Source organism: Marmota marmota, unplaced genomic scaffold (assembly GCF_001458135.2).
Source record: "Marmota marmota marmota unplaced genomic scaffold, marMar, whole genome shotgun sequence".
Lineage (NCBI taxonomy): Eukaryota > Metazoa > Chordata > Mammalia > Rodentia > Sciuridae > Marmota > Marmota marmota.
In genome coordinates, this window is record NW_025999982.1 from 14,373,098 (window position 1) to 14,387,638 (window position 14,541).

The following is a 14,541-nucleotide window of genomic DNA, read 5'->3' on the forward strand; positions in this document are numbered from 1 at the left end:
CTGTCCAGCGCCGCATCCACCGCCGCCTCCCGGGCCGGGAGCCCATCTACCTCCAACACCCCATGTGCACTGCGGCAGCCAGGCAGCCGGGCAGGGGAGGGAGGTGGCAAGGGAGCTCTGGAGGCGCTCAGCACCTGCCGAGCGGCGCGGCCGCCCGGGCTGGGAAAAACAGCCGCGGCTGCAGCCTGCGCCTCCCGGCGCTCTCCTCAGACAGCGGCTGCGGAGAACCAGGGAGGAGGGCTGGCCCAGAGAGAGCAAAGGGACAACTTCCCATAGCGAAGCCTCCAGCCACTACCAAATACCCTCCTCCGCTGCCCAGACCCGCCGGCAAGGGACTGAGTCGGGTGGCGGTTGAGCACGGGGACACACGTGGTGGCGCCGAAGGGGCGGGGAACCAGCCCTTTGTGATGTCACCCGGGAGGAGGTCGGGCTCTTTGTGCGGTCGGAAAGGGAAAGGCGTTCCAGGTACAGCGAGGAAGGAGATGGCGCCCCTTGGCGTTCGCTGAAGAAATCGTATTTGCTTGTGGAGCCAGGGGACGCCCTGCGAAGTCATGCACACCTCTGATCTAACTTCTTTTTTTCTAAGATAATTCTAAGTAAACTATTTCTCCAGCCGAGAGCTTTCTATTGTTTTTGACACAATGATTTAAAACAGCCAACGACCATACAGTACTTAGATCCACTGCAAGACAAAGAGACTGGTGTGTTGGTTCTCAAACTGCTGTGCTTTGGGACCTGGTGGAGTTTAAAATATTTATGGGTTGATTCCTGGATAATCAATATCTCCAGAGATTCTGACTTAATTGGAACAGGATGTGGCCTGGCCTGGGCATTGAGATTTCTTTTTTAAGTTCCCCCAAGTGATTTTAATATCAGGTAATATTTAGGCTAAGGAATGCCATTAAGGAAATCCAAACCAAGAATTCCAGACCCTGGGTGATTAGTACTGGGTCTGGGATGGTCTTCCACAGCATCAAACTCATTGAAATTTGTGGACAGATGCATTTTCCTAGTTAAAGGATTTACATTTTTCAATTAGATTACCACAGAGATAAGAAACATTCTCCACACCGCCCACCCTCCCAAAAGAATGTGTTAAGTTTTTCAGCTGAGTTCCAAAAACCTTGGTTGGATATGGTTATATAAAAGGAAGGTAGCATTCTGCTTCATTAGTAAAAACAACTAGAGTATTCTCTTGAATGGATGGCATCTTCCACATTCTGAATGTGAGAGAAGACCTTGTTTCACCTGGGGGAACGGTCTCCTGACTGTGGACACCATTTCTAGTATGGGTCAGCCATCATCTGCACACTGACAGCATCCAGGTGGCAAAGAGAACACTAGATTGAAATGACCCATTCTGCCATCTGATCCACACAACTCAGTTGTGAGCTTTATGATACTGGACTCATTCTAGCTTTCCTGGCCCCTCTTCCTTCAAAATAAATATATTTTGATTATCTTCTTTAAGACCCAACTCCCAGTGATCCTGAAGTTAATATACTAAGACAGAGGTCTTCTTATAGGTTAGTGTGTTGTCGTCCCTTGATTCTTCATTCTATGCATACTCTGGAAGAAGCTGAAACCTAATACAAGGATTAATTCCAATCTAGTCTTTAAACATCTGTCACTAAAGAAAAGGATTGTCCATATTGAAAGGGAAAAAAACACATAATATATGAGCTCAGTGAAATTCAAAGAAATTCTGGAAAATATCTCTCTTAGAGAGTAATATTTGGACTTGAAACTCTTGTTTCCAGAAGTTCAAGGAGTAAGAGCAATTTTCTATGTCTCCATGTGTAACAGTATCAATAATGTCTTCAAAAATTCAAGACTGTTTACCACTATCAAGATTTTTTTAAAAGGTATTCAAAGGGAGTAGGGTTAGGAGCAGTTTTTAGTTAGTCCATTTAACTTCCCATATCCAAGCTTAAATTTCTCAAGATAATATCAGGTTGAGTTGCCCCATAGAGTTGGGTAAGTCTGAGTTTATAGTTTGGGTTACCAGATAAGTATGAGGCATCCTTTCTTAGTTATTCATCTTCTTAACACCCAAAACATTTTTGTAAATATTTCTTTTTTACTTGTAGATAGACATTATAACTTTATTTTGTTTATTTTTTTAATGTGGTACTGAGGATCGAACCCAGTGTCTCACACATGCTAGGCAAGCACTCTACCAAGGAGCCACAACTCAGCCCAAAACATTTTTACTTCTGTTTGCATCACTTTCAGATTTCATTACTTTCTAATGTGACACTGATCACATCAAGCAGAATTTTAATATGCAATTTGAGAGATAAAAACAGTTACTCAATCCTGTTTACTTCTAATATTTAAATAATCATCCAATTATATAAGTGATAAATCAAATGGAACTGTGTATTGTGGTGCACACCTCTAATGCCAGCAACTTGGGAGGCTGAGACAGAAGGATAGCAATTCAAAGCCAGCCTAGGCAACTTAGGGAGACCCTGTCTCCAAATTTTAAAACTGAGGTGGGGCAGGGATGAAGCTCAGTGGTAGAGGTCCCCTGGATTCCATCCCCCACAAGTCAATCTTTAATACATTAATAAATTATGGATCATTTGAATCTTGAATAATTTTAATCTAGATGGGGTATAAAGCTTTATTACTCTGAATTTTTTAAAAATATTAATGATTTTCATTTCATTTTGTAAAAATATTTCAACCATTAGTTACCTCAATATAGTCACATAGACATTTATTTTCTGAGAAAAGATAAAAATTCAATGATACATAAGGAAGTTTTCTTTCCAAAGAGCAAGGAAAGAGAAGATAGGTGTTGATGAATTATAACTAAGATCAAAAGATTTAAAGCAAGAACTAAGTGGCTTTACTAAGACTTTGAACTTCAAGTTGAAAATAATGAGGAAACTTTGCTGGGCTTTTGGTAAGGGAAGGATATGATCAGATCTGGTTCTAAAAAGTTCATTTTTCTGGATAGGCAGTGTAGATAGGTAAATCGAGTAAGGTTGGATCTAGGAGGCCAAATTTGAGTGAGTCTGGGAAGTTGAAGACTGTCCCTTGAGGATTACTGTTTAACAAGATGTAGAGCCAGCCCAAATAGGCCCCCAACTGAGGAAACCATGATTGGTTCCCAAGTTTCCAGACAAAGGGGGAATGAAAAACCAGCCTCTACCTCAGAGCAAAGCCTGTCCAAGGAAGGGACATGGCCTTTGTCCTTGGAAAAACCCACAGAGCACTCCTAAGCACATTCCCACCCTGCTAAGTTGTTTATCTACAAATAACAGGAGAGATCTGCTGCGCCAGGTGTCCCTGGCCCAGTCAGGCTAGGTGGAGATCCATAGCAACCCCCTAGCAGGCACCAATCAGCATGAGACAGGGAAATACCTGGGATGCCAGATGACCCTCCCAGTAGTTTATGGTGGTTGATAACATGTTGGGAAACCATGTAGTTCAGCACATACATCCCTCTTGGCTTAAACCAATCAGTTCAAATGAATACCCCTTTTGTACTGACCAATCACCCCTACCTAACTTGTTCCCGCCAGTGAATGTGCTAATCATGTTTTAGAGTTGTTATTTGATTTTCCCGCGGTGTGTGATGATTTGCTAAGAGATGCTATGATGTATGTGAAGTCCCTGCCTTCTCCAAAGACTATATAAAACTGCTGCAAACCCTGGGCTCAGGGCCTCTCAGCATCACCAGTTGCTGTGTGTGCATGCAGAGGACCGAGCTAGCTCGCAATAAACACCTCTTTGCTGCTTACATTGGAAAAAAAAAAAAGTTCATTTTTCTTAGCAGGTGAAAAAATAATTTATTGTAGGACTGAGAAATCTTTGCCATAAAATCACTCTATCTCCAAACCTCCATCCTAACATTGAACCTTTTCTACTTCTGCCAATGTTGTACAATTCTTCTAGTTTCTTGGTCTCATACTCAATGCTAATACTTCATTTTCCTTAGTACATCAGTGTACTTTTTCTATCCTTCCGTTTTTTTCAGTTTTCTCCAACTTTTTATTTAAAGAATTGAAAATGTATAACTAGACACTGGAGAAAGCATTAGTGTTACCATCTTGCCTTGAACTTTTTCTCTATTCTGAACACTTTTGGAAGTTCTAGTAAAATTTAAATTTTTAGAAATGTAAGTCCGGTATTCTCCCCTTATCCCTATTCTCAGTGGGTGCCTGAAATTATGGATAGCATCCAACTCTTAATATACTATTTTTTCCTATACATATATACCTAAAATACAGCTTAATTTATAATCAGGCATAGAATGAGATTAACAATGATAATTGCTAATAAAACAGAATAATTACAACTTAATAAAAGCTATATGATAATAAAAGCCATATTAAAGTTGTCTCTCTTTCAAAATAACTTATTGTACTGTATACTTCTTTTGCTGGTGATGATGTGAGATGACCCAGTGTCCACCTGATGAGATGAATGACATAGGCATGTGACATAGTGTTAGGCTACTATTGACTTTCTGGAATATACAGTCAGAAAGAGGATCACTGAGAGTTGGAATTGTGATGTTGCAAGTTGACTATAGATAACTGAAACTGCAGAAGGAGAAACTGCAGATTAGGAAGGGAGGACTAATGTACCCACTTTTCAGAATAAAAATAGCATTTGTTCACATTCTAAGGAATGATTGCTATATAGCCAACTTCCTGAGCTGAGTTATGAAGGAATGGCAAAAATTTGACAGGAATAAGTGTGAACACACAAAAGGTGTAAGAGTCATCTGAAGCCAAGCTCAAAGAGAGGAAGAACATGAAACATTTCTAAGCAACAACAAGATCATTTAATTTTAACACACTATAGATATCTACGTGTCCACTGTGTGCTGGGCATCATAGGTTGCTGCAGTTATAATAAAACTCCATCTTGCCTTTGAAGGGCTCTCAGTTTCTTCTCAGGAAAGGGTAACACTGATTAAAATAGTGCAGCTATAATACAGGTATGGGTAGTAACAATTGCCGTTGCCCCCATAATATGTGCATACATACCTATTTTCATCTGATCATGTGGCTGCCCAGGATAAAAGAATACATTTCCCGCACTCCACTGCTGCTAATTATTACGTGACTAAAGTTCAGTCCACGCAGAACTGTCATGTGAACCAGCTCTGGGAAGCCTCCCCATTGGCTTAGTCCTAGTTATCCATCACCCATCTTATACTATGTGACACTAAGAACTGCTAATTCTAACTCAATCAATTCTAATTTGCTGCTATCTCTATCAGTTGTGCCCCCTGCCCCTCCTGTATCGGGTATATCCCTTCTTCTCTAGTCTAGGCCTCTTGCCTTGATTACACAAACCCCATGATTGGTTTCCCTGCCTCTGCTTGTCCCTAGATCTCTCAGTCCTACAGTAAATCATATTTGCTAAGAAAAATGAACTTTTTAGAACCTAGATCTGATCACATCCTTTCCTTACCAAAACCCAGCAAAGATTCCTCATTATTTTCAAACTGAAGTTCAAATTCTTTGTAAAGCCACTCTTTTTTTTTTTTTTTTTTTAATACAGGGTCTCACTGTTGCAGTGGCTGGCCTCAAACTTGAAATCCTGAGTAGCTGGGATTGCAAGACATGTGCCACTGTGTTTTAATCATCTTCATTTCTCCATAGTCAAGATTTGAGATTATTTTCCCAGGTCCTTAGTAAACATTTGTTGACTGAAACAAACTTGGAAATTTTGGCAAGCAGTTGAATATGTAACTCATCTGTTGTATCTTTCCATTGTCCACGCCTGAACTCAAATATCCTGTGTTGTGTTACACAGACAATAACAAGTTTAATCTTGTGTATCACTAAAGTGCTGTGTCCAGGACTTGGATTAAACAATTTGTCCATGGCTCTCTTTCCTTAAAAGAACTCATTTAAGAACCCGCTGTTCTTTGGTCTAAGAAGGAATATCAACCATTCAGCAACAGATTGCAAGATTAAGTGCATGAACACGAGTTTGATCCAGTCTCCATGGTGACGTACTACAAAGACAGCACCCTTGGATAAGATCAAATGGGGATAGAATTGCAAAGTGGGCATTGTTCCAGAAGCTTCCTTCTTTCTTGGATGATAAAGACAGGATGATTTTAAAAATAAGATGGCCAATTCCTTCCAGAAGATATGACACATCTGTCTAACTCCCAAGAACAGTGAAGTAATTAAATTATTTCCCTTCTCTGAGGAAAGAATCTGTAAAAAGAATAGCACTATGGAAAAAAGGAGCTCACCTGCAATCGCGTGTCACCCATGTGCTTAGGAGCCCACTCCTGTAATTTTTTATTTTGTCATAAGCTTTTCCCACTCATAGTCTGAAATCATTTCTTAGTTAATAGGAGAGTTCATGAGGAAAAATAGATCCCATTCATCACCTCTCCCTGTTCTTGATAAAAGAAGATTTAATAGTTTAATCAAAAGTGAGTAGATTTGGGAAGCCACCAGATGTGGGTTCAAATCTCCATTTTACTACATTAATTGGGTAGGTCTGAGCAAGTACCTCAATCTTTATGAGTCTCTTCACTTGTAAGGAAGTTTTTTTTTTTTTAAAACTATCTCATAATGGCTATATGAGGAACAAATGAGAAAAAAATTAAAATTATCCTCAAATGGTTTATCCCTTAGTATGTACTCAATAAATCAACTTCCCCTCTGGAATTCCTTTTAGGGAGGATAATCTTTTATAAACTCCTCTTATTGAAGAATAAACATTGCACTGGAAAGTTTTAAATGTCTTCAGATACATTAGAATTTAGAGAAAAACACTTACTCAGATTAGCTACAAGGTGGTACTGGGAAAAGTATAATGATGAGGAATCCTAGTTTCTGAACTTGGCTCTGGCATTAAAGGCTGTGTGACTTTGGACAAGCCCCTGTACGTCTCTGCATCTGTTTGGCATTTTAAGCTTCCTCATTCACAAAACAAAAGAATGGACCAAATTTATCTTTTCTTATCCTTTCTACCATCAAAGAGCTAGTATATTAATTGGCTCATGTGGGATCTTTTCCCCTGATATAAGCAGATAGGCTAAAGCAGGATGGGAGAGAAGATTGACAAAGGCACTGTTTGAGAAGGGGTGTGTCCAAGCAGACATTAGGAACTGTGGGAGGATCATGGAGTTGCTTGTCTGGACTGGGACTTACAGAATCACTGGGTTCTCCACTCTTCTCACTTGTTCTCTCTGACTGATCTTTCATCTACTCGGTCATCAAACAGTTACTGAGGACTTGATTTGGACCAGTATTAAGGTGTGGGGTTGCAGATAGAACATTAGGCAAGGTTTGCCTTCCAGAAGCTTACATCAAAATCAGATACAGTGACACTACCTGTAATCCCTGTGCCGGGAGAGGCTGACGGGAGTATCAAAAGTTTGAGGCCAGCCTCAGCAATTTAGCAAGGCCCTCAACAACATGGAGAAAAATTGCAAAGTAAAAAATAAAAAGGGCTGGGGATGTGGCTTGGTAGTTAAGCACACTGGGTTCAATTCCTGGAAAAGAAAGATGAGAGAGAGAGGAAGGAAGGAAGGAAGGAAGGACAGAAGGCAGGCAGGCTGGCTGGAGGGAGGGAGGAGGGAAAGAAGGAAAAAAGAAGAAAATCAGATACATGAGATAACATACATGGAAGTATATATCACAAACGGTAATTTAGTATGAAGACATGTGACCCAAGCTATACATGTATAGGACAGAAAATGACTGCTGAGTTTGGAGAATTTGGAAAAGGGTAAATAGGTCATTCCTTGAATATGGAGAAGATGAATGGATAAAAAAAATGTGGCACATATACACAATGGAATATTACTCAGCAATAAAAGAGAATAAAATTATGGCATTTGCAGGTAAATGGATGAAGTCGGAGAAGGTAATGCTAAGTTAAGTTAGCCAATATCAAAAAAAATAAATGCTGAATGTTTTCTTTGATATAAGGAGGCTGATCCGTGGTGGGGTAGAGAGGGGGAGCATGGGAGGAATAGACAAACTCTAGATAAGGGCAGAAGGGTGGGAGGGGAAGAGATGGGGTATGGGGTTAGAAATGATGGTGGAATGTGATGGACATCCTTATCCAACGTAAATGTATGAAGACCCAAATTGGTGTGAACATACTTTATATACAACCAGAGATATGAAAAATTGTGCTCTATGTGTGTAATAAAAATTGTAATACATTCCGTTGTCATACATAAAAAATTAATTCAAAAAAAGAAATACGTATATTAGAAAAAACTGGTTGGGTTTCTGAACCAAGCAAGTAAAACAAGCAAAATCACAGAAAACAGGATGATATAACACTGCCATTTGAAACTCTTCAGCTCTGCTAAGTCTGACCTGGATGTCCATCATGACTTCTGGTCTATCTACTCCTCCCCATTTTGTTGTCCCACTTCGATTGTCACACCACTTGCCCCAGAACCATCCTACAAGCCGTACCCCATGGCTTACCATAACCATCTTAAAAGATTCAAGCAGTTTGGCACAGCCTGACCTGAAGGTTTCAGATCTTCCCCTGTGAAGATCCATCATGGGTATAGACACTAACAGGGCTGTATGCCACCTACCCAACATGGTCCTCATCCCCCGACGGCAAGCATGCTTTTTTCTTTTACTTCTCAGTGCACTCAACCTGGTGTCTGCACTAACCTTTTTCTGCTTTCAAATCCTCTGTCCCCACCTGGGTCCCTTCACTCTCTTCAGATAATCTTTATGATCACGTTTCTGCAAAGCCAGCTTCCTCCACTTCCTTCTTGCAAATCTAAGCCTTTCTCCCCTCCCCCTTCTCCTTGTCTTTCCCTCTTCTGTTTCACTGGTTGGGGTGCTGGTCCTTCTTGCCAAGACTGAGGCTACCTCTTATGACCTAGGGCTTACAACTCTTGCCTCCTCGAAAATTGTGCCTCCTTTTCCTCTTGCATCTTAAAGAATCTCTCTTTCCTGATCTTCCCCATAAATAAGATGCCCGGGTGTCCTCATCCTTAAATACATTAAGAAATACGCACATAAAAGAAGGGATTCCATATTACCTGCTACTTCTTCGTGTTACGACTTAATCTTTCTTTTTTTTTTATCAACAAAGTTTTGAAAATGTAAATTTTTTTTGTACATAGCCACTTTCTTATCTCTCTAATTGGGTTTTTCCTCTCATCAAACCACAATCCCCACCATCTGTTCTCACTTCTGCTCCACAATCCTCCAGCTAATGAGAATCCCGTTGTCCTCCATTGGCTTCCACGCATCAGCGTTACCTTAAGATGGCAAAATTTCTGTCTCTTTGTGTTTCTTCCTGATTCTTCATTTCAGTATTCTTTCTTTCTAAGATGTGCACGTTCCCTGGTATTCTTTCTTCACCCCTCTTCCTCTCTCTCCTGGACTTCTCCTCTGCAAATGTACATTTTGTCCATCTCAGCACTGCCTCTGTCCTTTACCTCTCAGCTCTGCCCCTCTGACCCTGTCCTTCACTCAAGACCTATTTGCATTTCCAGCAATCTGCTTAGTGCCTCTTCCTCCATTTAGAATGTCCCCCATCCTCAGAGTTCTGAAACCATCCTGCACTTCCTGAACAAACCCACCACTCTTTCTGCCATCACTGATTTGTTACTATTTGTTCTTCCTCATCTAGAGCCTAGTCCCCAGAACTATCTCTGACTCCTTCCTTTCTTTGCTTTCCTACACCGCCTACTTCTACTCGGCTGCTAAGACCTGCCCTTAACAAAGTCTCTTGTATTTTTATATATCTTTCCATTATTTCTACCAGCAATCTAGTTGAAGGTCTTAACATTTGCCCAGTTGTACTCTTTAACTTCATAACTCAGTTGCTTCTTTCTAGTCCCTCTTCTCTTATATTCTTATAGGCCACAGTCACAATAATCTTTCTAGCTCACAGCTTTGTTTATTTCTAATACCTGCCCAAGAATCCTCAACTCCCCATGGTTAAAAATATTATGTATAGGGGCTGGAGTGGTAGCTAAGTGCTTGCCTAGCACGTGTGAGGCACTGGGTTCCATCCTCAGTACCACATAAAAATAAATAAATAAAACAAAGATATATTTTTAAAAAGAAAAGAAAAATTATGTATAGAATTTTCAATTTGGTATTCAAGGATCTCCCCAATTTGACCCCAGCCTCCCTTTTCTGCCTCATTATCCGTCACTCTAACCTTCAGAGAACATGAACTTCTCACCCTTACCAGAGGTAAGATTTTTGCATTTTTCTACTAAGTGATTTTGTATGTCCCATTTTCTTTGCATGGAATCTCTACAAGTTGATAACACCCATCAAGGTGCATCTGAATATTTCACTTCTCTTACTTAGTTTTATTCAATTTGGCAAACATTTCTTGAAAACTTGCTAGTCAATGTGAGCTACACAATGGTGAAGAAAGGTGATATCTGCCTTCAAATACTGGTAGGAAGAGAGCCACCATAGATAAAGACATTCATATTTTGACACTGACAAATGCCTAACATAGAACCTGGCACACAGATTATTTAATACAAATTTGTTGGGTGACTGAATAAGTGTTGTACAAGATGCAAACCATGAAGAACTAGTGTGCATAAAGTAAAGGTTTATTTCAGCTGGCAGTCCAGCTGTGAAGGCCTAAAGAAGGTGTTGGATTTCCAGCAGAGTGGGGCCTTTGCAGTATAATGGTTAAAGTCATGGGCTCAGAGCTGAGGTGGAACTCAATGGTAGGGGACTTGACTGACACATGTGAGGCCCTAGGTTCCATTCCTAGCACTGCCCCCGCCCCAAAAAAATGGGCTCAATACAAAGTTGGATTTGAAGTTGTTTGAAAGTCCATCTACCTATTAAAGAGAGCCTGGAGCAAAGAGCCCCTCTCTTGTGAAGATCTCCACCTGTTTCTTGGGTCTTCCTGCTCTACATCCTTTCTCACATCTTAGTTCTTCCCGGTATCTCAAGACTTCTCCAAGCCTTTCTGAAGTCAGTTTCAATAAAATTTCAAATTAGTTTGCAAAGAAAAGTCTCCATAACCTAGAGAAAAACAATTTCACTTTGTTTTTTACAAAGCCTTTTTTTTTTTTTTTTTAAGGACCAGGGATTGAACCCAGGGTCACTTAACCACTGAGCCATATCCCCAACCCTCTTCTTTTTTTATTTTTTATTTTGAGACAGGGTCTTGCTAAGTAGCTTAGAGCCTCACTAAATTATTGAGGCTGGCTTTGAATTTGTGATCCTCCTGTTTTACCTCCCTCTGTCTTGATGCCTTGAACCTTGTCTTTTAGAAATTGTTATATCACAAAAGAAAGAAGCAGTTTTCTCCTTTGGCCCACTCCAAATGAGGAACTTGACTCCATTTATAATGAAAACTAGGAGAGGATTTGGGACACTAGAAATAAAAATAACACTAATGGCAGCATGTTTTGAACATTGACTATATACCACATGCTGTAGAAGTTCTTCATATTTTGATCTCATTTAATACACAGAATAATTTTTTGAGGTATGTATGATCATCATCCCTATGCAAACTGAGACTTAAAGGGACTTTTGTAACTTGGCTGTTCACATACTTAGCCACTGGTGGAAATAGAATTTGAATCCAAGTCTTGTGGCTTCTCAGCTCACTCCCTAGCCAATGTACAGGGAACTGCCTCACAATGGTACCTTGTTATAGAAGATTCTTTGAGTAAATAGAAATTCCATCTCTTGAGTAACTTTTCTTTTTCAGTTTCTGCAAATGGTCAGGACAACATTTAAATCTTCTGATAAATGGACAGAAAAGTCATTTCATTAGCAAAAAAAAAAAAAAAAAAAAAAAAACTGGATCCAAAATCATTTAAGCAATGAAAGTTTAGGTAATATAATTGCCTACTCCCCAATTTACCATTTCACACATACATCCGTGTCTCAGTTCTTCAAGGGTCTTTAGTTTTTATGGATGACTAACTCTTTGGCACACTGCCTGTATCATCTGATCTCAGGGAAAAGGATTTTTTCTTGAGAAGGAATTTTCCCTTCTGATTAAAAGGTTTTTACTTTTACTCCCCACGACAATTACTACACATGGTGTTTTACTCGGGGTACCTTAGAGGTCACTGCAATTTTCAACCTCAATACCTTTAAAGCTATACCTATAACACACTTTAAAAAAAAAAAACTTTCATTTGAAAGTTTAATTCATTTTAGCTTTTTGTGTAGTATGGGGAAAAAAGTAATTTCACCTTTCTCAAGGTTTATAGTTGAGATACCTATAACAAAAGAGAAAAGTAAACACATTCATTTCATGTAAACTTATGTGACATAGGAGCCTTCAGAGATGGAGACCCAAGGAAATCTGGGTTTGTTTATTCTTAGGTTCACAGCTGAGATTGGACAAAGCGGGCAGGAGACTATGGTAATAACATGAGGGAGGGGAACTTACCAGGTCTGTTTGTTCAGATTCCTCCCTGTGTCCCTGTGACTTCAGAGATTAAGACATTTCTTTCCTCTGGGTTTAGGGTAAGTAGCTCCAGAAGGAAGATTTTTTTTACTTCCTTTACAAGAAGGTCAGAGAATCTTTAATGGCCTGTTTCAGAGGAGAAGGGCAGAAGAAAATCAGAGATTAAGTCCTGATTCTGTTGTTTTCTTGAATGCCAACATACTGTATTTGGGGGTAGCATGTTCAAAATCCCATCTATGATTATTACACTTTTGTGACTTTTTTAATAATAGGTATTCAGTTTTAAATTTTTAAAAAAATTTTTTAGTTGTCAATGGACCTTTATTTTATTTATTTATTCATAAGCGGTGCTGAGAATCCAACCAGTGCCTCACACATGCTAGGCAAGCGCTCTGCCACTGAGCCCCAGCCCCAGTCCAGTTTTAATTTTTGTCTTTCAAGTTGAAGACACCAAACACTGGTCCAAAAAAAAAAAAAAAGGATTCAAATTTCACCAAAATGCATAAAAATAAAGAAATTGAAATAATACTTTCAAAGGATTTTTTGCTGTTTTTTGTAGCATGTATACTTTTGAAGTAATTAAAGCTTAACACTGAACTAAAGTTTGGGGGACATTTTGTACATACAATTATGCTTGTACCTGAAGTCATTTCCCAAGCATCAGAAACACCCAAACCTTGCTTGAAATTAGTAATTTCACTGAAATATTTAAAACATTTTAAACCCTACGTTTAACCACAATGTGGTTGTCACTTGGCAAGGCTTTCAGCCATCTCTCTTCCCAACACTAAAAGTAATGCTAAATAAAGAATTCATAAGGATGAGCACAATGGATATGTGTACCTTAAAGACACCTTTTCTAGAACTGATTTATGAATAGTGTGGGTTGAAATTTTATCCTGCTTCCTTGACTATTTCACAAATAAGTTAAACTCTGCCTTTCATATAGAGCCATTTACTATTCTAAAAAAAAAAAAAATACCATAGAGAGCACCAACAGCAGAACTCATCAGGAAGACATAATATGTGAACCCAAAGACAAGTTATTTTAAAATACACAATCCAAGAAGAAAAAGGAGTAGTGAAGAAAGCCTATGAGATTCATGGAACAACACCAAAAGAGTAATGTTTGAGTTCGAGAGGGAGAAGAGAAACATAAGGAGATAGAAAGCTGTCAGAAATTTAAAATGGGGGAGAGGAGGAGTACTATAGTTTCTCCCTACAATCAAAATTAAGTTGTGCTTAGTTCAAAATAACATGTTCTAACTGTAAGATGTTGTTATACTTTGGATATGAAGTGTCCCCCAAACACTTCTGTGTTGAAGGCTTAGTTTCCCCAATGTAGCAATGTTCAAAGGTGAGCTTTTGGGAATCGATTATACTATGAGGGCTCTGACCTCATTGGTGAACTCATCCACTGATGGATTGATAATCTGATGGCCTTACAGGGAAGTAGTGGAAACTTTAGATGTGGGGGTCTAGTTGGAAGTACTAGGTAGGTCATTAGGGGAATGCCCTGGAAAGGTTTATCTTCCCCCTAGACCTTCCTCTCTCTCTCTCTCTCTCTCTCTCTCTCTCTCTCTCTCTNGTTCGATCAGTACCTTACGGTACTCGTCCTATCTCCTTCTCTCCTCTCTCTCTCTCTCTCTCTCTCTCTCTCTCTCTCTCTCTCTCTCTCTCTCTCTCTCTCTCTCTCTCTCTCCTTCCTGGCTGCCATGATCTAGGTGTGGTGGAATAGAGCTACTCTATTGCCATAGTATTCTGCCTCACCTCAGGCCTATAGCAATGGTGATCACTGATTATGGCCTAAAACCTCTCAGCTAAAATACATCTTCCTTGCTTAAGTTGTTCATATCAGGTATTTTGGTCCCAGTGATGAAAAACTGATTAACACAGATTTTTTTTTTGTTTTTGTCTCATGATAACCACCAGGCAAAAACTTGTAGTAGATACACAAAAAATCAAAACCAAGGAATCAAAACAATCCTAGAGAAAATCACTTAGCCACAAAAGAAGATAACGAGAGGAAGAAAGGGACAAAGAATCAGCAAAACCACTAGAAGACTATTAGCAAGATGTCAGCCACAGATCCTTCCCTATCAATAATTACCTCGAATAAAAATGGATTAAATTCTCCAGTGAAAAGAC

General features: G+C 39.6%; 1 protein-coding gene across 1 annotated transcript in view; it reads right to left on the reverse strand.

Annotated features, from left to right (window-relative positions):
- The window catches only part of Tnfrsf21 (TNF receptor superfamily member 21), a 69,777-nt gene extending 69,425 nt beyond the window's left edge, over positions 1-352 (reverse strand). Inside the window, exon 1 of the mRNA XM_015487836.2 lies at positions 1-352. This exon is cut by the window's left edge and continues 167 nt beyond it. Coding sequence (XP_015343322.1) covers positions 1-46 — 46 coding nt within the window. The 5' untranslated portion in view covers positions 47-352.
- Between the last annotated feature and the right edge of the window lie 14,189 nt (positions 353-14,541).